This window comes from Microcaecilia unicolor, chromosome 7 (assembly GCF_901765095.1).
Source record: "Microcaecilia unicolor chromosome 7, aMicUni1.1, whole genome shotgun sequence".
NCBI classification, from domain to species: domain Eukaryota; kingdom Metazoa; phylum Chordata; class Amphibia; order Gymnophiona; family Siphonopidae; genus Microcaecilia; species Microcaecilia unicolor.
In genome coordinates, this window is record NC_044037.1 from 89,803,724 (window position 1) to 89,828,062 (window position 24,339).

Below are 24,339 nucleotides of genomic sequence, written 5' to 3' on the forward strand. Positions count from 1 at the left end.
GCACCACGTATCCTTAGATTATGTCTGCGTCTACCCCTTTTCACTCTTGTCCTGTGACACCCTGTTCCATAGCTTCCTTTCAATTGAAAGAGGTCTGCTTCCTGTGCTTTTGTACCATAGAGGTATTTAAATGCCTCTGTCATATCTCCCCTCTTCTGCCTTTCTTCCAAAATATAAATATACTGCCATTGCAAAATAGTACATTTCTCCCAGTAACCAGCACTAGCACGTATGTTCTTCCACACTAGCAACGCCCCATCCCCTACCACCAATCCTATTCTCCCACCGAACTCTACCACCCTTCCTTGTCATCGCTGTTCTTACTACTATCAAACTGCCCTCTCTTGATCATTCCAGCTAATTTTCACAAGCTCCAGCGCACATTATTTGGAACAGCTGTGCTGAAGGGCTGATGGGAGAAAATGAAGCCCTTCATCTGCTATAAACTTGTGCAACTGAGGAGCACTCAATGCTGACAAAGCTCAAAAATTGAGCGGAGGATCCAAGGTAGGCAAGGGCAGAGGAGAGAGAAAGAGTATTAGGGGCAATGGTGGTTTTTTTCAGGGTTTACCCATTAAGTCCTTTTCTTTTTTTTCTTTTTTTTTTTGTTGCATTAGGAGTTAAAATCTAAAAACAGAAGCTCTAAAAAATATATAGTGATGTTCCTCATTTATTTTCTGAAGAAGTTGGGAAGGCTGACATAATCATTTTTGTTGAGAAAAAGAAAAGTGATATGGCAATGAAATAATATTTCTGTTTCCCTTGTTCTTTTATGACTACCCTTGTACATCAAGGGAGAATAATTATTTCAGACCCATTATATCCTCAGCTGTATAACTCTGTAGCCTCATTTTCCACTCCAGTCTTATAGTATGAAATTACTTGACATTTCTGAACTGCATAAGATAGAGCATAAAATCTAAATACCTAAATGGAATTATAGGAAGAAGGAGGATGGGGGTGGGGAAGCAGCAATGGCGTCTCTACACAGAAACATTTGGGGTTGCAACAGGGGAGCAAGCTAGGTATGGGGGAAAACCAAATGACTATTTCTGCAGCTCATACTCCTCCTTATCCCAACTTTTAAATTAGTAATAAAAAGAGAAGGGCGCCCATCTTTCGAACACAAATCGGAAGATGGGCGTCCTTCTCCCAGGGTCGCCCAAATCGGCATAATCGAAAGCCAATTTTGGGCGTCCTCAACTGCTTTCCGTCGCGGGGATGACCAAAGTTCATGGGGGCATATCGGAAGCATAGAGAAGGTAGGACTGGGGCGTGCCTAACACATGGGCGTCCTCAGCCAATAATGGAAAAAAGAAGGGCGTCCCTGATGAACACTTGGACGACTTTACCTGGTCCTTTTTTTTCCGACCAAGCCACAAAAATGTGCCCTAAATGACCAGATAACCACCGGAGGGAAACAGGGATGACCTCCCCTTACTTCCCCAGTGGTCAATAACCCCCTCCTACCCTAAAAAAAAATTGAAATATTTTTTCCAGCCTCTTTGCCAGCCTCAAATATCATACCCAGCTCCATAACAGCAGTATGCAGGTCCCTGGAGCAGTTTTAGTGGGTACTGCAGTGCACTTCAGGCAGGCAGACCCAGACCCGTCCCCCCCTACCTGTTACACTTGTGGTGGTAAATGTGAGCCCTCCAAAACCCACCAGAAACCCACTGTACCCACATCTAGGTGTCCCTCTTCACCCCTAAGGGCTATGGTAGTGGTGTACAGTTGTGGGTAGTGGGTTGGGGGGGGGGGGGTTGGGGGCTCAACACACAGGGTAAGGGAGCTATGCACCTGGGAGCAATTTATGAAGTCCACTGCAGTACCCCCTAGGGTGCCCGGTTGGTGTCCTGGCATGTCAGGGGGACCAGTGCACTACGAATGCTGGCTCCTCCCATAACCAAATGGCTTGGATTTGGTCATTTCTGAGATGGGCGTCCTCGGTTTCCATTATCACCGAAAATCGGGAACAACCATCTCTAGGGACGACCATCTCTAAATGTTGAGATTTGGGCACCCCCGACCGTATTATCGAATCGAAAGATGGACGCCCATCGTTTCGATAATACGGGTTTCCCCGCCCCTTCGTGGGGACGTCCTGCGAGGACTTCCTCAGGAAAACTTGGGCGCCCTGTTCGATTATTCCCCTCTATGGGGCTCATTTTCAAAGCACTTAGGGGGGGTCTATCACAAAGCCGCTCTCATTCATGGTTCACGGTAAAAATCAACTGGTGTAAACACTGAGACGCCCATTATATAACTATGAGCGTCTCAGCGTTTACCACCAGCTGATTTCTACCGTGAACTAGAAATGCTAGCGTGGCTTTGTAAAAGGCTCCCTAAGACTTACAAAGTTCCTTGTTATCATGTAACTTTGTAAATCAAAGTGCTTTGAAAATATGCTTCCACATTCTGTTATGCACAAAGAAACCCTCCTCCCTCCGCCCAGCTTCAGCTACTCATTAAAACTGCTGTAGTAATTGATTGCATCATTCAACAAATTCTTATATGTGGGAGTCTGGATTTTCTAAAGGATTGGGATTTATTAACCACCTTTATGAAGAGATTCACCCAAGGCAGTGTACAGCATAAACCCTGAAGCGCCAGTTCTGCATCACTAACTCCATATTCCCTAACAATGGAGCTATTCCTCTTACAACACGCTATACAAAAAATATTCAAATTATGATTATCACCTCAGGAACATGACATGCTCCTTCCACTGTCAGATGCTTTTGTTTAAAGCAGGTGAGTTTCTGTATGTGTGGTGACTCTATAACATATGGATACTTGAGCATTTGGAGCCCTGAGCATTTTTGTTTTGGGTGACAAGGGCCACCTTTGGTAGCCCTTTTCCATAGAAGCTGCTTTCAACTAGGTCCAGATACTTTGCAGAATAACACAAGACCCTGCAAATAGACACACTGTTGGGGGGGGGGGGGGGGCTCAGGCTTGCTGCAGTAGTAGCAGCACAAATTGGTCGCGGGAGTGAGGAGTTTCAGTTTCAACTGAAAATGCACTGGCATTTCAGCCAAAATCCAAATTCGGATTTCAGGCACCAAAACTGAAATTCTGTTGGCCTTTCATCTCATCCACTTTCTAGTCCTCAAAATTATTCACACCATGTCTTAACCTCTTCTCACACTTCATCCCCATTTAACACCCTCATTCATATTCCCAGTCCATCTAAAAACCCCCATTCATACCTATCCTCTCCAAGTTCCCATCATTCTCACCATTCCCTAATACCTCCCCCTCACTGACCCCTCCAAATTCCAGCTCATTCTCTCCCACCCATAGTTCCCTACTCTGTCCTCCAATACTCTCCCACTCAATCACCAAGTCCCATCCATCCTCTGCTCTGTTCTTCCTCCCTTTCTTGAGTCCCATACAGCTTCTATTCCTCTTCCTCATTCCCCTGAGTTCCATTCAGCTTCTGCTGCCCTTCCCCTGAGTCTCATCCAGTTTCTACTCCCCTTTCTCCCCCCCCCAAGTCCCATCCAGTTTCTACTCCCTTTCCCTTCCTACCCGAGACCCATAAAGTTCTGTACCCCTTCTTCCTGACATTTGCCTTTCACTTCCTCTCCACTCTCAAATATCTCCTCCCATCTCTCTTCCCGCCCCACCCCTGTTTAACATCTGTCCCTCTCTTTTCCCTTACTCTCTGGGTCCACATTCAACATCTCTCTCCCTCGACCCTTCTTTCCTTCCTCTCTCCCTTTCATTGTTCAGCATCTTTCTCCCCACCCTCAATCTGGCATCTCCCCCTCTGTCAATCCCCACCGAGCCCTCAGTCTAGCATCTCCCTTTCTTTCTCATCCCCCCAACACACTCTTGATCTGGCACCTCCTCCCACTCTCAAACCCCCTCCCCCTGCTATCTTAGAACTTATGTTTTCTCTGGAGGTTGCCAGCAGTAGTAGTGAGTCACAAATGCCCGCCATGGCACCTTTGCTCTGCTGCTGCATCCTGCCTATACAGAAACAGAAAAGTGCATTAGAGAGGGTGGGATGGAGCAGAGGGAAGGCACCAAGGCAGGCTGCAGGTAGCATATGTGACTTACTACCACTGCTGGCAACCTCTAGAGGGGAAAGCAAATTCTAAGTACCGTGGGTGGGGTAGGATGAGGCTTGAAAGAGAAGGGGGAGTTGCCAGATCAAAGGGTGGGGGGGGGGGGTAAAAGAGAAGGAGATGCCAGACTGAGGGCAGGGCAAGGGGGGTTGAGAGAGAAGGGGGGAGATGCCAGATCGCTGTGTGCAGCTTACAGGTGTTGGTTCTGGTTGGGATAGCAAAGGATGGACAAGGCAAATTTTGGGAATGACACTTGCCACCCTATAGGAGCGCCTATGGGAAGCATCACTAGCCCTTTAATAGTGACTTTTCCATGAGAATATTAGCTAATTACGCAAAAAAAGAAAAGCTGTTGAAACTTGTGTAAGGGTATTAACTGATAGAATAAAAGAACAGGGCTCATGTGAACTGGTTGTTATGGTTTTCCACAAGACAGAAAGTTTTTAAATTGCTGAAATAATGGGGTAATCAAAAAACATTTATGGGCAATAAAACAGGTGTTTACATGTGGAAATGGCTTGATATAATTTGGAAGTCATTTTAGAATCATCTAGCATGTATATAGCAACATTTATATATCTAGAACCCATAGATCTGCACATAGAAATTTTAGAAAGCTACATGTACATTCCCAGAACACATAGATTTAATGGGAATGCAAATGTATTTGAAAAATATTCCTGCTGGTTTTTGCTCCTGCCACTAAGTGCATACAACAGCAAACTCTCAGTTGGAATCGAGTCTAAATCAAGAGGCAAGAGCAGAACCAAAGCTCAACCTCCCAATTCCTGGATCTTCTCCAGACATCGTTCATATCTTCACAGATCCCTCTGAACCCCCTGAAATCATCCATACCCTAGTAACATCCCAACTGTCTAGCGGGAGGCAAGAGCAATACCTGGATGCACCTGCCCCATCGTGTCTGGGTACAAAATGGCACCCCTGACCCCCAAATTCTGGTCTTACAGTACTACCACTAGGGGTCAAGTTGATATTGTGCACCTGGATGCTGACAGGACAGGAGCATCCAGGGGTTACTCCTGCCCCCCACTAGACACCAGGGAGACTCCTGGTAAGAACCATAGAGTTTTGAGGGGTGAGGGCGAGGTGCTACTCCAGATTCTAAGTGGGGGTGAGGGGGAAATAACTTGATTCCATCACCAGTCCCTTAAACAGATAGCGGGCCTAACTTGAGACCTGCTATCTTCTCTGCTGCAATCAGGAATCCACAAAGGGCCAGATTCTATATATGGTGCCTGAAGACTACACGCAGAATAAATTTCCGCCTAAGTGTATTCTGTAAGTAGCACCTATAGTTAGGCACGGTATATAGAATACGCTTAGTCAATATCACAGTGCATAAAACTACGTGCATCCATTTACACCAAGGAAAATGTGGCGTAAATGCTGAAGTGTAGATTTAGGTGCACAGGGCTATATTTTATCAGTATGCGTAAATTTTGGAACACCCACAAAATGACCATTTCCCCACCTATACGCATGCCTCTTTTTGGCTGTGTGCATTGAAATTTAAGTGCAGTGCGTTACAGAATATGCTTAGTGAGTTGTGAGCGTAAATTCTAATTATTGCCAATTAGTTCTCATTATTGCTCGTTAAGGCCTGCTATCAATGCTGATTAGCTTGTTAAGCCAATTAAGTTACATGCGTTGTTATAGAATACGCCTGGATTTCAGCATGATATATAGAATCTGGAGGAAAGTTCCTGTTTGTAGAGCCTTTTGTAAAGTAAAGGGGGAAATGAGCAATCCCGACCTAGATGTCTCAATTCCCCTCTCAATGACTTATCTAAAATGGGCCTTCACATGTGCATACTTACTACAGACCAGCTATGCTTCTGCCATTAAGGATAATTTTGTAACAGACCACATAACATTTTAAATAGGTATGTGTACAGATTATACCAGTTTCCAAAAGGAAAGCACAGGTATACAATGAAAATTATGCCAGCAAAACTGCATACATACCTTTATACCTCCTATTTAATATGCACAACATTGTTGAGAAAATTTGCATGCATAATCTTGAAAATCCAAAAGTATGCACGTAAGTCCAGACCTCTCGTGACTTCCACCTCTGCTCTTTGTGGGTCAGTGTATGTGTGCAATAGCAATATGTATATACTTTTACTTACATATTACTCCAAAAAATTTTAAAGCAAGCCATATCTGCACATGCACCTCTGCATTTAATATTGCCCATTACTTAGCAACATTAAAGGGTTTTTTTTTTCATATTTTTATTGAAGGTTTTTTCAAAACATAATATACAAAAGCAAACACAAACTCAAACAGTATCAACAATCCATGACAAATAAGAAAATATATTTTTGTTTTCTTTTACATTTGTACCCCGCGCTTTCCCACTCATGGCAGGCTCAATGCGGCTTACATGGGGCAATGGAGGGTTAAGTGACTTGCCTATTGAGAGCAACAGATACATCTGAGTCTGAAAGTTGACTGATAAGGAAGGGTTTATAGTGTAAGCAGAGAATGAAAGGCAGATCGTGTATTGGATTTGAATCAGGGTGTGTAGTCATGCTTGTGGATGGACTATTGGATGTTAAGGGAACATCTGTAGAGTCTTCTCCCTTGTGTGCTCTGAATATCTTTTTTTTTTCTGGACATGATATATTTTTTGTCATATATTTCTCACATGTTTGGATTTTTTTAAACTCATGCTTTCCAAATCTGAGCTGAAAGCAAATTACAGTCAAGTACACCAGCAGTGATACCTGAGGCAAATAAGAGTGAAATGACTTTCCCAAGGTCACAGAATGCATCAGTCGGACAGGTAGAATTTGAACCTTGGCTTTCCTAGTTCATAGTTTGCTTCTCAGCTACTCTTCCACATGACACTTGCCCTATCTGGTGGCATACAAAACTTGAATGTTTTAACCCCATGAAGAACATCTTTCAAAGAATGAAAACATCCCAAGGTATCTGAGCAAACTCTTGTTCACCACTAATTCCCCAATGGCCATTAAAATAAGAAGACTCTTATTAAAACACCAGCATGTATTGGAACAACTTGATCTAAGAGGGATTTCTAATAGTCTTTGAAAGAAATTGAAGTTTCTGGGTCCAGCTAACTGAATCTTTTCTTCAACCGATAATGATAACAGAAATTGTACTTGGCACACCTTGACCACAGGGCCATTTTTTTCTGCCAACACTGAAAGTGTAAATCATTTATTAGTACAGCCACTGCTAAAGAATGCACTTTAAAGCTTATCTCAGATTCTTCAAACATTTCAGCAGTGCACATGGGGAAAATCCATGAGAACTCTTAGAACAAGAACTACTGAGCAGAAATCATGCCAAGAAAGATAAAAATGTCAGGTCATTCCCTGGACACCCTATCAAGAAACAAACAATCTGTTTGATTCTAGATGTTGGAACACTGAGACACTCAGACAAAGACTAAGAGATGACAACACTGATGAGAGTTCTTCAGAGAACAACATAAATACCCTCTCATTCTATCACATGAGCGCCTAAAAGCACGTCATTTCCGTGCTCAGATTATAGAATACTAGCACTTATGTTGATGTTACAGATTTGCATTCAAGTGCTAGTTGGGCACTAAGCTGCATTCTATCATCTAAGTGTGCAACTTACATAACGTTCAAATGCAAAGAGAACATTCACGTGTGCAGGGCATGGGCATCTCCCACAATTACCAAAACTGCCCTTACTAAAGTCTCCAATGACCTATTACTGGCTAAATCCAGAGGTCTCTATTCCATCCTCATTCTTCTTGATCTTTCCACTGCTTTTGACACTGTCGATCACAGCATACTCCTCGATACCCTGTCCTCACTTGGATTCCAGGGCTCTGTCCTTTCCTGGTTCTCTTCCTACCTCTCCCTCTGCACCTTCAGTGTTCACTCTGGTGGATCCTCTTCTACTTCTATCCCTCTGCCTGTCGGCGTACCTCAGGGTTCTGTTCTTGGTCCCCTCCTCTTTTCTATCTACACTTCTTCCCTTGGTTCATTAATCTCATCCCATGGCTTTTCGTACCATCTCTATGCTGATGACTCCCAAATCTACCTTTCTACCCCTGATATCTCACCTTGCATCCAAACCAAAGTTTCAGCGTGCTTGTCTGACATTGCTGTCTGGATGTCTCAATGCCACCTGAAATTAAACATGACCAAAACCGAGCTTCTCATTTTTCCCCCCAAACCCACCTCCCCACTCCCCCCGTTTTCTATTTCTGTTGATGGCTCTCTCATTCTCCCTGTCTCCTCAGCTCGAAACCTTGGGGTCATCTTTGACTCTTCTCTCTCCTTCTCTGATCATATCCAGCAGATCGCCAAGACCTGTCGTTTCTTTCTTTACAACATCCGTAAAATCCGCCCCTTTCTTTCCGAGCACTCTACCAAAACCCTCATCCACACCCTTGTCACCTCTCGTTTAGACTACTGTAATCTGCTTCTTGCTCGCCTCCCACTTAGTCACCTCTCCCCTCTCTAATCGGTTCAAAACTCTGCTGCCCGTCTCGTCTTCCGCCAGGGTCGCTTTACTCATACTACCCCTCTCCTCAAGTCGCTTCACTGGCTCCCTATCCGTTTTCGTATCCTGTTCAAACTTCTTCTACTAACCTATAAATGTACTCACTCTGCTGCTCCCCAGTATCTCTCCACACTCATCCTTCCCTACACCCCTTCCCGTGCACTCCGCTCCATGGATAAATCCTTCTTATCTGTTCCCTTCTCCACTACTGCCAACTCCAGACTTCGTGCCTTCTGTCTCGCTGCACCCTACGCCTGGAATAAACTTCCTGAGCCCCTACGTCTTGCCCCATCCTTTAAATCTAGACTGAAAGCCCACCTTTTTAACATTGCTTTTGACTCGTAACCACTTGTAACCACTTGCCTCCACCTACCCTCCTCTCCTCCTTCCTGTACACATTAATTGATTTGATTTGCTTACTTTATTTTTTGTCTATTAGATTGTAAGCTCTTTGAGCAGGGACTGTCTTTCTTCTATGTTTGTGCAGCACTGCGTACGCCTTGTAGCGCTATAGAAATGCTAAATAGTAGTAGTAATTACATGTACTTTATAGAACGGTCCAAGAAAACAAATAGGCAGGTGATTCTCAAGATCCAGCATAGAATAGAAAAAAGATGCGAATCGCCAATGGCAATGTTGAGAAAAATAATTTATTCACCACATTATTTAAAATAGGCCCGACATGGCCGTGTTTCACCCTCCTAAAGGGCTGCATCAGGGGCTAGCATATAACAACCCAGTAGTGCAGTAAAACCAATTCCACCTACTGGATTAATGTTATGTAAAGGATTGTTCATAGTGATCAGTTCATACTTTCATGTCTACTTATGCTTTAATTTGTCATCTTTTTAATATTATATCTTTACCTGTCAATCATACCCATTATTGTATGTTTAACCTTTTATATAATTACCATTATACAAAGCTTGATTAATACATTTTAACACCTGTTTGTCAAGCTTTTAATTTCAATTTTTATTTATCATTTTATTTAATTTTATTTGTGTCACTATCGTTTAATCATGTATCATTTTATTATTGATTTTGTCTTATAAATGTTTTCCTTAGACTCCTGAGGCAGGCCTGTGTCTGAAACACAGTACTGTGTTGAGTCTTCTTACAATAAACAATTTTAGAATATCCAAAGTCTCATCACATATCTCTGATTTGCATTGTCCATTTCCCACTCCTTGTTTGCTCCTGCTGTACACGCCGAGTAGCATTTTCGAAAGGTCATCCAAGTATGAATTAGGACGCCCTCGTGAAATCGTCCAAAATCAGGTAGTTATAACCAAAATATAGTATGGACGTCCTTAGACATTCCATTATCGCAGTGCGAAACGCCCAAATCAGGGACGCCCAAAGTATAGTAAAAAGGACGCCCATCTTCCAGAACTTCCAAAGGACGCCCCCAACATACTCTTGCCAACATTTGTCATATGGCCTTTCGGCAGTTTTATGAGAAAGACGTCCTTATTACTATGGACTTCTCTGATGTATCTGGTTGTTCCGCAACTACAGTGCATGTAGTTGCGGACATCCAGGTACGGGAAATATAAAGAATATTAATATACAAAATACAATAACAAAGACATGTTTGTTGCAGCACTGTCGAAGGACGTCCATCTTACTAGGCCTACCGAAGGGGGGACACCTCCTCAGCAGAGGCCATCCAGCCAGAGGAGGCAGCTAGTGCGCCTCGCCACACAATTGCTGGGCCAGAATGTGCACATGGAAGACTACCGGCGCCAGAAATTGGAGCTGCAACAGGAAGCGCTCCAGGTGCAACGGGAAGCAGTACAGGCCCAACGTGAAGTGGTACAGCAGCTCCAACGGCTGGAGCACAGCATCGAGGGCCTATGCCATGACCTGAAAGCACCTAGTACAGCCCTGATGCAGCAATAAGTGGCGTCTACTTCCACCACTGCACAGCAACCACCCGCTAAGAAGAGGAGCTTGAGATCCTCAGCCTCCCTAGCCACTGGTCCAGCAGCCACCACACCAGCTCCCCTTCTGGGTCCTGTGCACAGGTTGCAGGGCAAGCCACAGAGCGCAAGGTGGCCGGACTTCCGCAGGGCAGCTGAGGCAGCAGGCTGCCTAGTGGACACAGAGGAGGAGAGTGGGAGCTCATCAGAGGACCCTCAACAGAGTTCCCCTGCAGCACCAGCTGCAAAGGAACATGGTGGGAGGGGTAGGAGGGGATGGGGCCAGGGGACGGGGCCATGGGAGGGAGCGGGGAAAGCGATGGGACATGCTGGGGGGGGGGGGTGAGGGTTGGAGGGAGGGGAATATGCAAAGAGGGGGTGATGGTGGTGGGCGGGGGGTGGTGGTGTGTAAATACTATGTCATAGAAATAAATGTCAACTTACTCTCACACAAAACTTGTCTCGATCAGTCTTTGCCTGGCTCTGACCCCCATCTGGTGTGCACTCTGCTCTGCTCTGTGAGCGGGAGGTGGAGGGGGCTCCTCATCCTCTTCTTCTGGGGCCTGCTGCTGTGGTGGCTGTGGCTCTTCTGAGAGGGCCTGTCTTCTGCGCATTGCCAAATTATGTAGCATGCAGCAGGCCTGGAATATCTTTGCCACCTTTTGGGGGCTGTACAGGAGCTCCCCTCCAGAATGGTCCAGACATCGGAACCTGTTCTTAAGTTGTCCGAAGGTACGCTCGATGATGCCACGGGTGGTCCTATGTCTACTGTTGTAGTTCTCCTCTGACCCTGTTTGTTGGTGCACTATGGGGGTCATGAGCCAACTCCGCTATGGGTAGCCTCTGTCACCTTTGGGGAGAAGCAGGATGAGAAAGATGAGTGTGTATTGTTTGGAGCGGGTACCATGTGGAGGTGGGGGGGGGAATAGTGGGTCGTGGAGGGTTGCCCAGTGGAGGAGGTATAGTTTGGGCAGATCCATGCTGCACTTACCTAGGAGCCACCTGACGGTGATCTCCCCTTGGTCAAACCTGCAGACAATTCCTGAGTGCTGCAGTATATAGGCGTCATGAGTGGAACCTGGGTATCAGGCACACACGTCTAGAATCTCCTCCTGGGCGTCACACACAACTTGCATATTGAGTGAGTGGAATGCTTTCCTGTTCCTATAAGTGGCCTCTCGTGCCTGGGGGGGGGGTCTGATTGCGACATGTTTGTAGTCAATGACGCCTATGACCGAGGGGAAGCAATGACGCCTATGACCGAGGGGAAGCGAGCTAAGGTGTAGAAGTCAGCCATGTTGTTCTGCAGGGCCTGGGGGTAGTGGGGAAGGTCTGGATGAGACCCGTGTTCATAGATAGGACAGACTGGAAACTCCCAGTGGCCAGAAAAGATAGAGAAGCAATGATCTTTAGGTGCACAGGGATGGGGTTGTTCCTATGGGTCCTGGGCTGCAAGAGGAGTTTGAGCTGGTCAAAAAGGTGCTGAATGGCAGCCCTATCAAAGCGGTACCTAGTGAGACACTGCAGATCAGTGAGGTCTAGGAAACTGCTAAGGGGCCTGAAAACTCTGGGGCGTGAGTACCTCCTGCGGTGCCTCCCCTCTTCCTCCAACATGTAAGCCACCTATGCATTTAGTGCCTCCATTTCCCCACACTACAGGTGCAATGCAGTGACACCAGTGCTCACCTCTCCCTTCCAACTTGGTGAAACACAGCAGCAACAAACAGAAGCTGACACTCACCCTCCCACCACCAACAAACAATGCAGTCACACACAGCAGAGCCACACTGCAAGCACTCTCTGACCCACTACAAACTCTCCTGCCACACCCTCTAGTCACTCACTCTCCAAGCAGCAGAGAACAGTCTTCACAAACACGCTGCAGCAGTACACAGGACAAAGAGACAAACAGAGACTACAAACAGGTAAGGGAATGAATTATGAACTTGGGGACAGTGAATGGAGAGGGAGAGGGGATGGGGGAGATAGAGGAAGGAGTAGTGGTGTCTGTGTTTGGGGGCTAGAAGGGGTAGGGAAAGCTGAAAAGGTAAAACACAAATGAGGCAGGTGAGGGTGAAAACGTTCTGACTACGGCACACAGACAAAGGTAACAGGTACTCAGCAAACTCTCAGCTTTCTCTCCCAACAACTCTCCAACTGCACAAAATCGCTAATGGGTCTAAAGACCACTTCCCCCTTACCCTGGTCGCTTTTATTTCAGGTCTAACTAAGGACGCCCATGTTCTGACCCATGCAAAACCATTTCGCTAGCCGTTATACGCTGGGGGCACCCATCTAATAACGCTGCCCATAACATGCCCCCTATGTGGACGACCATAGATGGGCGTCCTCGCACTGAGGATGCCCGTATGGCCCTGTTTCGATTATTGGATTTGGGTGACCTTCTTTCACGGGGACGCCCATGTGCCTTTTGTGTTGCTTTTTGGACGCCCTTTTTTTCGAAAATGAGCTTGTAAGGACCCTGTTTACTAAGCCACACTGTAGGCATGCTAGTGTTTTTAGCACATGCTAAAAATTAGCGTGCACCAATGCTAGAGACACCTATAGGAATATATAGACGTCTCTAGGGCTAGCACGTGCTAAATTTTAGCGCATGCTAAAAACGATATCGCGCCTTAGTAAACAGGGCCCTAATTTTCTATAATGGACTCTAGGCACCCAGATCCCATTATATAATTTGTGCTTAGCACCCAGCATTTTGGCGCCTAACTTTTTTATAGAATTGCTCCCATAGAGTTTAATTTTCAACTCTTTAGTGTCTCTTGGGACAATACATGTGATTCGACAAGAAACTGATAAGGAAGGGTTTATAGTGTGTGCAGTGGCATAAATTCTGCCTAAGTAGTTCTGTGCATGCAGGGACGCTCAGGGAAGAAGGGGGACCACTTCTAAGTGGAATCCCTCTGTCTCCCATGTTGGGGGTCCTTTCCAAAATCAACACTTCAAGACTGTTTTGAACTGATGCCACTGATTGTAAGCTAGATATAAAAAGCTTCATGGACTCTTTCAGCATGTTGACCAATGGCTTGGTGAATCAGGGGCAATTTTAGACCTGTCTGTGGTGATGAAAAGTGCACACTTACTAATTTATTTATTTAATATATTTCATTTAAAAGTTTTTGTATCCTGTACTATCTCCAGTTCTAGGTGGTTCACAACAAAACAGACATAATGGGGTAGATATTCAAAGCGATTTTAACAGCCAGGAGAGGCTCCTGGCTTTTTAAATCACTTGGATAATCAGTGGTATTTAATGAACAGTGCCACTAAATATCCCCTCTAACCGCCCACGCCAAAACCAGCTAGTTTGTGTGCAGTGTGGAGTTAAGGCAGTGTAAAAACCTAGCTGGTTAGTAGAGATTTCAGTTTGCTAACTGGCTGAACAACCACATAAAGTTAGAGCAGAAAAATAGACTATCCTAACTTTATGCAGCAAAGTCAGCTGGGCCCCGGTGTTAATATCAGATGCCCTCCCCCCCCCCCCCCACCCCAGAAGCAGAGCAAGACCCCTCCAAATGTTGTGAGAGACCCCTTCCAATGCCCACTCCCCTCCCAAACCCCAGAACAAAAGCAAGATCCCACCCCCTGCCAGATCCCCTTCCCTTCTTCCACCTCCTGGAACAGCAAGCCTCCTCCCCCCCCCCCCCCCCCCCATTTTAGGGATGTAGCTGCAATGGGCAGGAGCAAGTGGGCATTGCTCCTGCCCATTTCCCCACTGGACCATCAGAGGAAGGGAGTGGGAAGAGGGAGGGGGATTCAGCAGGGGAGGAGGTCTTGCTTTAGTTCTGGGGGGCAGGATGGGGGAGCGGGCATCAGAAGGAAGAAGATGATCATATGTAGGTCCTAGCCAATATTCAGCTGGGACTCACATAAGTGAGGACCTAGCCCCGGATATTCAATGCCGGTGGCCACACTTTATCTGGCATTGAATATCTGGAGCTAATTCTGTCCACAGCGGTCAGCATTTTAAAAATCTCTGACTGTCGTGGGCTGGATATTGGCCCAAATAATCATAAATGCAATAAAACATTATAAGAACATAATATCAATATACTAACAGTGATGCTAAGCAAAACTCTCCAAGAAAACAGGAGACACTGTGCATGACTGTTTTAGGACAATGCTTGCTGAAAGAAATGCACTTTCAGATATTTTCTAAAGGTAAGAATTGGAATAGAATGTATACATGGTGGTAGAGCATTCCAAACTATTGGTCCTTTTGCCCTAAAAAGAGAATCATGATCCCTCCCTCAGCACCACCACCCCCAGGAGTCCAGCAACTGTTCCTCTCTTCCCTCACTCCTGCTCTATCTCCCCTTTGCAGGACCAGCACCTTTCCCTCTTCCTTCTTTCCCCACAGGTCCTGGCACCTCTCTCCTTTCTTGTCCTTCCCTCCCCACTATGTTCAACAACTCTTTCCCTCTCTGTGCCCCCTCTCTTCCTCACCCGCCTCATTGAATCTATCTCTTCTCTGCCTGACCTCCCTGTCTAGCACCTCTCTCCCTCCTTGCCCCCCCAATGCAGCATCTGTCTCCCTCCTTACCCCCCGATGCAGCACTTGTCTCCCTCATTGCCCCCCCAAGATACAGCACCTGTTTCCCTCCTTGTCCTCCCCCAAGATGCAGCACCTATCTCCTTCATTTCCTCCCCACGATGCAGCACCTGTCTCCCTTGTTGCCCCCCCCCCCACGATGCAGCACCTGTCTCTCTCACTGCCCCCCACCAAGTAGCACCTGTCTCCCTCATTGCCCCCTCATGATGTAGCACCTGCCTCCCTCATTGTGTCTCCCCCCCCCCCCACACACACACAATGCATCATCTCTCTCCCTCTTTGTCCTCCTACTTCACCCACAATTCAGTACCTCTCCTCTTCTTTGAAGTTCTCACCGCAATCTGTGCGGTGCCAGCACCTTCAGCAATAGCAGGCTGCTTTAGCCAATCCCGGGGGTCTTCATTTAATTGATTTGTTGTTTATATTCCGCATTATCCAAATCATGTTTGGTTCCATATGGCTTACATCATAACTAATGTAACAATTCAACAGTTTAACAATACATAGTGTAGGTGAACTATAAAACCATGTAGAACTTAACAAATTCGAAATAAGCTTAACATTGTGAGATTAGTTTAACATAGCTTAACGGGATGCAGCTGCAGGAAGGCCCCTGGGATGAACTGAAGCAGCCAGCCATTACTGAAGGTGCCAACACTGCAAAGATCGTGGCAAGAAGAACTTCATAGAAGAGGGGAGGTACTGGATTGTGGGTGGTGGAGAGAAGGTGCCAATGCATGAGATCAAGTCCCTTAAGCATGTGAGCTGGAGAAAGGGCCTGACTGCATGTGTCAAATGTCAAATGCCAAATGCGTATGACTTGGCATGTCTGACTTCTTGAGGTGGCCTTCACTTTTCCACATTACCTTCTGCATTAACAGTAAGGCACAGTCCTCATCTGTTCCATTCCCCCGTCCTCATTAGCTATTTTTGATGTGGGAATTTACTGTGCACTAAGGAGTTGCGTTAACTGTTAGCTCATTGTAATTCCCATGTTAAGCAGCCAAAACTTCTTAGTAAGTAGGGCCCATACTGCTAAGTGAGCTTACACAGAAATTTGATAAAATCTTCATGCTATGAAATAACTGGTGAGGCTGAAATATTGATCATGGAACCCCTTTCAGGATTCTAAATGTGAGACAGCATTAGTAGAGGTCAAACCTGCAATTTGTGTCATTGCTATCAACTAGGATTGTGTGGTATTTTGAAGTAGATAGAGCATTAGATTGGGTTCAGCCATGGCACAGGATGCTCAGTGCATTTTCAAACTGAACACATTACTTAGCAGAGTAAAACCAGGGGAGATAAATGAGCTCTTCCTCTTCTCTCACTCCATCACCCTTTGGAAATGTCAGGGAGAATCTTGGTTATGTGCATATCAACGCTTTTTTGTCCTATGTATCAATAAGATAGTTTTCTCATTTGGTTTGACAACCCCTGGCTAGCTGTTAGTGCATGTCCTTTTGGGTTATTTTTTTCCCCCCAGAGAACAATAGGAATGAGTCTTTGGTTAATGAGAAATCAGTCATTTCCTCAGGGAGCTTCTGGCTGAGTTCACAGCAGGAGCCGGCAACAAATGACACAGACCCTTTCTCCCTTCCTCTCCATGGCAGAATGCATCCCTTACAAGAAGGCGCCTTTTTAATCAGAAATCAAACTGCTGGATGGAACTTACAAACATGTCTTGATGGGTATTGATGTTCTCTTCCATTCTTTTTTTTTTTTTGCAGGGTTGCCATGGCAACAGCATCTTCTCAAGTTCTGATCCCCGACATCAATTTAAATGATGCCTTTGAAAACTTTGCATTGGATTTTTCCAGAGAGAAGAAACTGCTGGAGGGCCTTGATTATTTAACAGGTCTGAAACTACTAGCAGGTCTCTGCACTTTGTGCTTAGTACCTACATTAGATATTGCTATATGAAAACAACTAAAACAATATGACATTGCTTTCTTTGGTTTTTTTTGTTTCTTTGTTTGTTTCTTTGTTAGTTTAAGGCAAAGTGAGGGGGAACAAAAGTTTCTTATGTTTTTCTGTAAATACTGTCCTTTTAACGTAAATGTTGCTTCATACTGTACATTGACTTCCTTAGTTATATCAGTGGGGGAATAGCCTATAGAACATTAGAACTATTATAGTGGAACAGACCAAAGGTCCTTTAAGCTCAGTATTCTGTTTCCAACAGTGGCTCATCCAGGTCACAGGTACCTAGCAGGATCCCCCAAAAATAGCTGATTTCATACTGCTGACCCAAGGGATAATCACTGGCTTTCCCTATGTTTACCTTAATAATTTTATGGACTTTACCTCCAAGATATTCTCCAAGCCTTTTTTAAACATAACCTGCAACAAGTTCCAAAACTTAACTATGCATTAAGTGAAAATATATGTTTCCTATTTACTACTTTGTAACTTCATAGCATGTCCCCTAGTCAGGGCTTTTTTGCGCCGGTACAGTGTACCAGCACCTTTATTACCTCCCATTTCCTATTGGAGCAGATTGATCGAGTGCCCAAGGCAGTGGGGGGCCCTGTACTTCTCTCCCATATGGCATGCCCGATATTCCTCTCTCCCCTCCATATTTTCCGGGACCAGAATGCCCCCTCTCTCTCCTTCTAAAACTCTGTCTGGTGCAATTCTGTAAGAAGAAGTAACCGATTCCACATGGCACATTTACTACTCACCTGAGACCTGATCCTGCTTCACTGATGCTGGAACTTCTCTATGCTGTGGCCCACCTCCTTCTAATGTAACTTCCTTCTTCCTCATGGGCAGACCACGCAAAGGCACATTCTGGTGACAGCACAGAGGATAAGGCTTCAGGAGAGTAAAGGGCTTGGTTTCTTCTTCTTATAGAATTGCACCAGACAAGAGTGTTAGCTGGAGAGAGAGAGGGTGTCCCGGTACCAGTTCTGGACCTGGGAAAAGAGGGACTCAGCTTCTCCTGAGGAAAATCACTGGACATGGATGGGAGAGGAGGGGAGGGCAAGGGAGAGAGGGAAATCACTGGGCATTGGCAGGAGGGAATAGGGCACGGTAGAGAGGAGAATCACTGGACATGTAGGGGAGAGAGGAGAATCACTGGACATGGATGGGAGGGGAGGGCATGGAAGAGAGGAGAATCACTGGACATGTGGGAGAGGGCAGGGAGAGAGGAGAATCACTGGACGTGGATGGAGGGGAGTGCAGGGAAGAGAGAAGAATCACTGGACATGGATGTAGAGGAGAGCATGGGAGAGAGGAGAATTGCTGGACATGGATGGATGAAGGGGAGGGCAGGGGAGAGAGGAAAATCACTGGACATGGATGGAGGAGAGGAGAGTGCAGGGGAGAGAGGAGAATCACTGGACATGGACTGAGGAAAGGATAGGGGAGAGGAGAATCACTGGACATGGACTGAGGGAAGGATAGAGGAGAGAGGAGAATTTGTGGACATGGATGGATGGAGGGCAGGGGAGGGAGGAGAATTGCTGGACATGGATGGATGGAAGGGAGGGCAGGGAAGAGAGGAGAGTTGCTGGACATGGATACTGGTATAATATTTTCAATGATGCCTGTTTATATGTGCCATTGCTGGTAAAAGGGATGTGGTTACTGTGGGTGTGGCTACCATAGGAGCAGAGCCATAGATAGTGACCCCATTAAGGTTACCCATAATGAGTACCAGTACCTTTTTTTTCCTACAAAAATAGTACTGCCCCTAGTCTTAGTAGTTATTGAAAGAGTAAACAAATTAATTTGTGTCTATAGATGTCTATCTCCTTTCTTCTGCCTCTTTTCCAAGCTGAAGAGCCTTCCCTCATAAGAGAGTTGGGCCATCCCCTTAAATATTTTGGTCATCCTTCTCCATAGCTTTTCTAATTTCTCTGGGGACAGGGAAATATCTGCTATATTTGAATATAATTCACTGTGAGCCACTAATGAAAAGGGATGAGTTAAATCCAAATAAATATTAGTAGTAGTTGGAGCTTTTACTTACCTTTTAAAAGGATATTCAAGGTGGCTTAATCCATAAGTATTCAAGTGCCTAAGTTCCTGGTCCAAAGAGCTCATCATTGTAGTGGGAACCTTAGGTAATGGGAGATATGGTGACTTTCCCAAGGTCACGTGAGGTTCAGTGTCCCAGTGGGATTTGATCCCCGGTTCTCATCCCATTCCTGTAACCACCAGGATACACCTTTTTTTTATTAGTTTACCTGCCCCCACTCTCCACTGCTCCCATTTCAAAGTGCCAGATACCCTGCAGAATACCCGCTGTGTTCTGTGTAGATGTCTTTGGAGTTCATTTTTCCCTGTGCATTTTCAGATCAGAACACAGTGCCAGGCCCTCCTCTCTCCCACAGTTTGAGCATGTTCTTATGTCAATGGAATAGTTGAGCAATAAGCCACAGAGTGAGGCAGGACTACCAAGGGTTGGAGCAGGCAAGCTAATGAGAAGTAAAATCTAGGCCAATAAATTACAGAAACTCGATTTAACAGAAGAAGGCACAACACATTAAAATCCAAGTTGCTCTTTGAAACTAGAAAGCAGGAGGGCTTTTAAAATTAGCCGATTTATTTTTCCCCCTGTCACTGTTAGTAGCAGGGATAATGAAGTAAGCTGAAGCCTGTTTTTGCCTCGCTAGTTGTGGTACGTTTTGGAATGAAGGATATGCACTAATTTTTGTTTTATTTTATTGCAGAAGAAGCATTCCTTGTCATCTCACTAATTTCTCTACTGTTTTTCACTAGAATATGGCACATGAAGCTCAATTTTATATGGGGCATCTAGGTCAGATGTTAACTATTTGCAACACATTCTTTAAAGGTCTCAATACATGCAGAAACTTTTGTAAAACTTGCATAAGGCCACAGTTAAACTACTTGTATTATGGTCACACATATGGTGGGGACAGTCATTCCCCCCCCCCCCTCAAAAAAAAACCACATTCAGGAAAAGATGGTATCAATTGGGGATTTGTTCGTGTAGTGGTAGATTTTGCTCCTTGCATGTGTAAGTGGAAGAATTTGCCAAACTTCACACACACAAGTGGAGGAGTAGCCTAGTGGATAGTGTAGCCAACTTTGATCCTGGGGAACTGAGTTCAATTCCCACTGCAGCTCCTTGTGACTCTGTGCAAATCACTTAACCCTCCATTGCCCCAGATACAAAATAAGTATGAAAACGGTAATGGAATTGAAACATGCGTGGGATAGACATAAAGGAATCCTGTTTAGATGGAATGGATCCACAGAATCTTAGTGGAGATTGGGTGGCAACACCAATAATTGGGAAGCAAAACCAGTGCTGGGCAGACTTCTACGGTCTGTGCCCTGATTGTGACTTAATAGGTATGGATGGGCTGGAGTGTAAATTTTAAGGGGCTTTGACGGTAACTGAGTACAAGAACAGTGCTGGGCAGACTTTACTGTCTGTGTCCTGAAAATGGCAAGGACAAATCAAACTCGGGTATACATGTAAAGTATCACATACCATGTATAATGAGTTTATCTTGTTGGGCAGACTGGATGGACCATACTGGTCATTTACTGTTACTGTATAAGTACCTGCATATAATTAGAAAACTGCTTTCATCGTAATTACAGAAAAGCAGTATATCAAGTCCCACTCCCATTCCCACAAGGGAAGCCACTTAAGGACCTGAGTTCTAAAACTCAATTTTTTTTTCTGTTTCAGATGCTTTTGAATACCAGAGAGGCAGGGCAGGCTTAAGGTATAGGCAGATTAGGCATACTGCCCAAATCTGTAAGAGGGGCCACCTTGGATATCTAATGCAATGGCTCCCAAGGCAGATTTTTGCTGGCAGCTGCTGGCAGAAAGAAGAGTGGTGGTGAACCAGAGCCACAGCTGCCTTCATATGGTTATCTATTCTCCCCACCCACTGTGCACTTCCCTCCGGTGTGTAGGAGGAGTCGGTGAGCAATATGCCTCACCTGGCTGTTTCCCCATGTGGTCCAAACTGTGCAAGGTCCCATTTGTGAGTGTTTTGAAATGAATTTCTTTTAAAATGGGACGGGGCTCAACATGTTTTTTGCCTAAGGCACACCAAGGGAAGGGATTTTGCTCATATCTTTTCAGTAGTAACTCAAGGCGAGTTACATTCTCTACATGTATAATGCCTCTAAAATTACCTTCTCAGAGTACTGATGTCATAAGGGTCTAGAATTTAAGAACAGCCTGCTAAGTAAAAATCCCTTAACCTATTCTAGCAGGAAGCAGGACTTTTGACCACTGCCATTTAGGCACTGCTGTTTGGGTACATCCCCTTGGGCACCTATACACTTTTGGGCATCCAAACAGCAAAAGTGGCCTCTGGTTGGGAGTAAGCATGGGAGCATCCGTGAGCAGGCAGGTTTTTCGGGACCTTCCCTCAGACGTCGGTTCTCGGGCGGAGGGAGTAAGTAGGAAGCCCCAAGAGCGCTAGTTTCGGGACCCTCCATCAGACTGCAGTCCTTGGAACAGAAGAGTGATCTGTGCTGTCCCAGGTGGTGCCTGTGAAGGAGGACAGGGCTGTTCAGGAAGCCTGTTCTGTCCTCTCTCACAGGCATCACCTGAGGCAGCATAGATCATCCTTCTGCCCCAAAGACCATTGCCTCAAGGAAGTCCTGAAAAACCAGCTCACTCATGGTGCTTCTTCTCTACTCCCTCTGCCCGAGAACCGTCGCTTGAGGTAAGGTCCCGAAGAACCTGCCTGCTCACGAATGCTCCTGTCAGTGGTTTAAAATCAATGTCAAATAACAGCTGAAAATGTACTCCCTAATTCTAAAAACTTGTGTGTCCAATTTTGCTCTTAGCACACAAAGTTGCGCATGCAAATTATAGAATACTGTCAGTTGCTGGCAGAGCTTAATTTAGTAGTTAGGTACTAAGTGACGTTAATTGGTGCTAATTGGCACTAATTAGCAGTTACACTCATAACTGCCCTAAGTCAGTATTCTATGAACTGTGAATGCAAAATGTAAAGCATGTAATTGCAAGGGGGTGTGGACCTGGGAGGGGCATGGGTGGGCCAGGGCCGTGCTCAGGACTTGCACTCACAGGTTATAGAATACTAGCATTTATAGAATAAGATATAGAAAAAGATATAGTGGAATTTGAAAAGGTACAGAGAAGGGCAACGAAAATGATAAAGGGGATGGGACGACTTACCTATGAGGAAAGGCTAAAGCAGCTAGGGCTCTTCAGCTTGGAGAAAAGACAGCTGAAGGGATATGATAAGATGTATATAAGATAATGAGTGGAGTGGAATGGGTAGAGGTGAATCTCCTGTTAACTCTTTCCAAAAATACTAGGATTAGGAGGCACACTGAAGATACAAAGTAGTAAGTTTTAAAACAAATTGGAGAAAATATTTCTTCACTCAATGTGTAATTAAACCAGTGCTTTTTTTGTAGAAAAAAAGGTGCCGGTACTCATTATGGGCGGGGTCACCACATATGGCTCCACCCCTATGATAGCCACACCCACATTAACCACACCCCCTATACCAGCCATGGCACATATAAACAGACATCATTGAAAATATTACAGTACTATAGGAGAAAAAAATAACGTGATTTTTTTTCATTATAAATAATCTCTGTAAGCTCTTACAGCTCCAGTATACCCAGTGCAAAATAAGACAGCCAATGTAAATTCTCAAATTGGACATAATTACAAACACTAAAATGAAAATAAAATGATTTTTTTCTACCTTTGTTGTCTGGTGACTGTTTTTCTTTCCATATTGGTTCCAGTCTGTGATTCTCTTTTCCTTTGTTTTCGCTTAACTCTTCTGTGCCATTTGTCATTTTTGTCTCCTTTTTCTTTGCTTTCTTCAATATTTTTCAGGCTCTCTCTCTGTCCAGATTTAATTCATTCTTACTATCCATTCTTTAATTTCCTTCATCCACCTGTGGCTTTTCATCTTTTCCTCACCCTTGTTCTCCCCATGCCCCTTCCTCTTATTCTCCAGTCTTTCTCTATTCCCCTTTTCCATCCAGCAGCTCTGCTTTCTCTCCCCATCCTTCCAGTGTCTCACCTATTTCTTTCTGCATTCTTCCATCCAGCGTCTTCCCTCTTTCTCTCCTTATCCTTCCGTTTTCCCTCTCTCTCTCCCCATCCTTCCATCTGTTTTTCCCTCTCTCCCCAATCCTTCCCTCTTTTGTTTTCCCTCTTTCTCTCTCTCTCCCCAATCCTTCCCTCTGTTGTTTTCCCTCTTTCTCTCTCTCTCTCCCCAATCCTTCCCTCTGTTGTTTTCCCTCTTTCTCTCTCTCCCCAATCCTTCCCTCTGTTGTTTTCCCTCTTTCTCTCTCTCCCCAATCCTTCCCTCTGTTGGTTTCCCTCTTTCTCTCTCTCCCCAATCCTTCCTCTGTTGGTTTCCCTCTTTCTCTCTCTCCCCCCAATCCTTCCTCTGTTGTTTTCCCTCTTTCTCTCTCTCCCCAATCCTTCCTCTGTTGTTTTCCCTCTTTCTCTCTCTCCCCAATCCTCCCCTCTATTGGTTTCCCTCTCTCTCTCTCCCCAATCCTTCCCTCTGTTGGTTTCCCTCTTTCTTTCTCTCTCTCTCTCCCCAATCCTTCCCTCTGTTGTTTTCCCTCTTTCTCTCTCTCCCTAATCCTTCCCTCTGTTGGTTTCCCTCTTTCTCTCTCTCCCCAATCCTTCCCTCTGTTGGTTTCCCTCTTTCTCTCTCTCCCCAATCCTTCCCTCTGTTGGTTTCCCTCTTTCTCTCTCTCTCTCCCCAATCCTTCCCTCTGTTGTTTTCCCTCTTTCTCTCTCTCCCCAATCCTTCCCTCTGTTGTTTTCCCTCTTTCTCTCTCTCCCCCCAATCCTTCCCTCTGTTGTTTTCCCTCTTTCTCTCTCTCCCCAATCCTTCCCTCTGTTGGTTTCCCTCTTTCTCTCTCTCCCCAATCCTTCCTCTGTTGGTTTCCCTCTTTCTCTCTCTCTCCCCAATCCTTCCTCTGTTGGTTTACCTCTTTCTCCCTCTCCCCAATCCTTCCTCTGTTGGTTTCCCTCTTTCTCTCTCTCCCCAATCCTTCCCTCTGTTGTTTTCCCTCTTTCTCTCTCTCCAATCCTTCCCTCTGTTGGTTTCCCTCTCTATCTCTCCCCAATCCTTCCCTCTGTTGGTTTCCCTCTTTCTCTCTCTCTCCCCAATCCTTCCCTCTGTTGTTTTCCCTCTTTCTCTCTCTCCCCAATCCTTCCCTCTGTTGGTTTCCCTCTTTCTCTCTCTCTCCCCAATCCTTCCCTCTGTTG

The 24,339-nt window shown here is 45.3% G+C and overlaps 1 protein-coding gene across 1 annotated transcript in view; it reads left to right on the top strand.

Annotated features, from left to right (window-relative positions):
* The window catches only part of MID2 (midline 2), a 721,370-nt gene that overhangs the window by 558,717 nt on the left and 138,314 nt on the right, over positions 1–24,339 (top strand). The window contains exon 6 of the mRNA XM_030209458.1: positions 16,841–16,968. Within this exon, the coding sequence (XP_030065318.1) occupies positions 16,841–16,968 (128 nt within the window). The remainder of the gene's footprint in view (positions 1–16,840; positions 16,969–24,339) is intronic.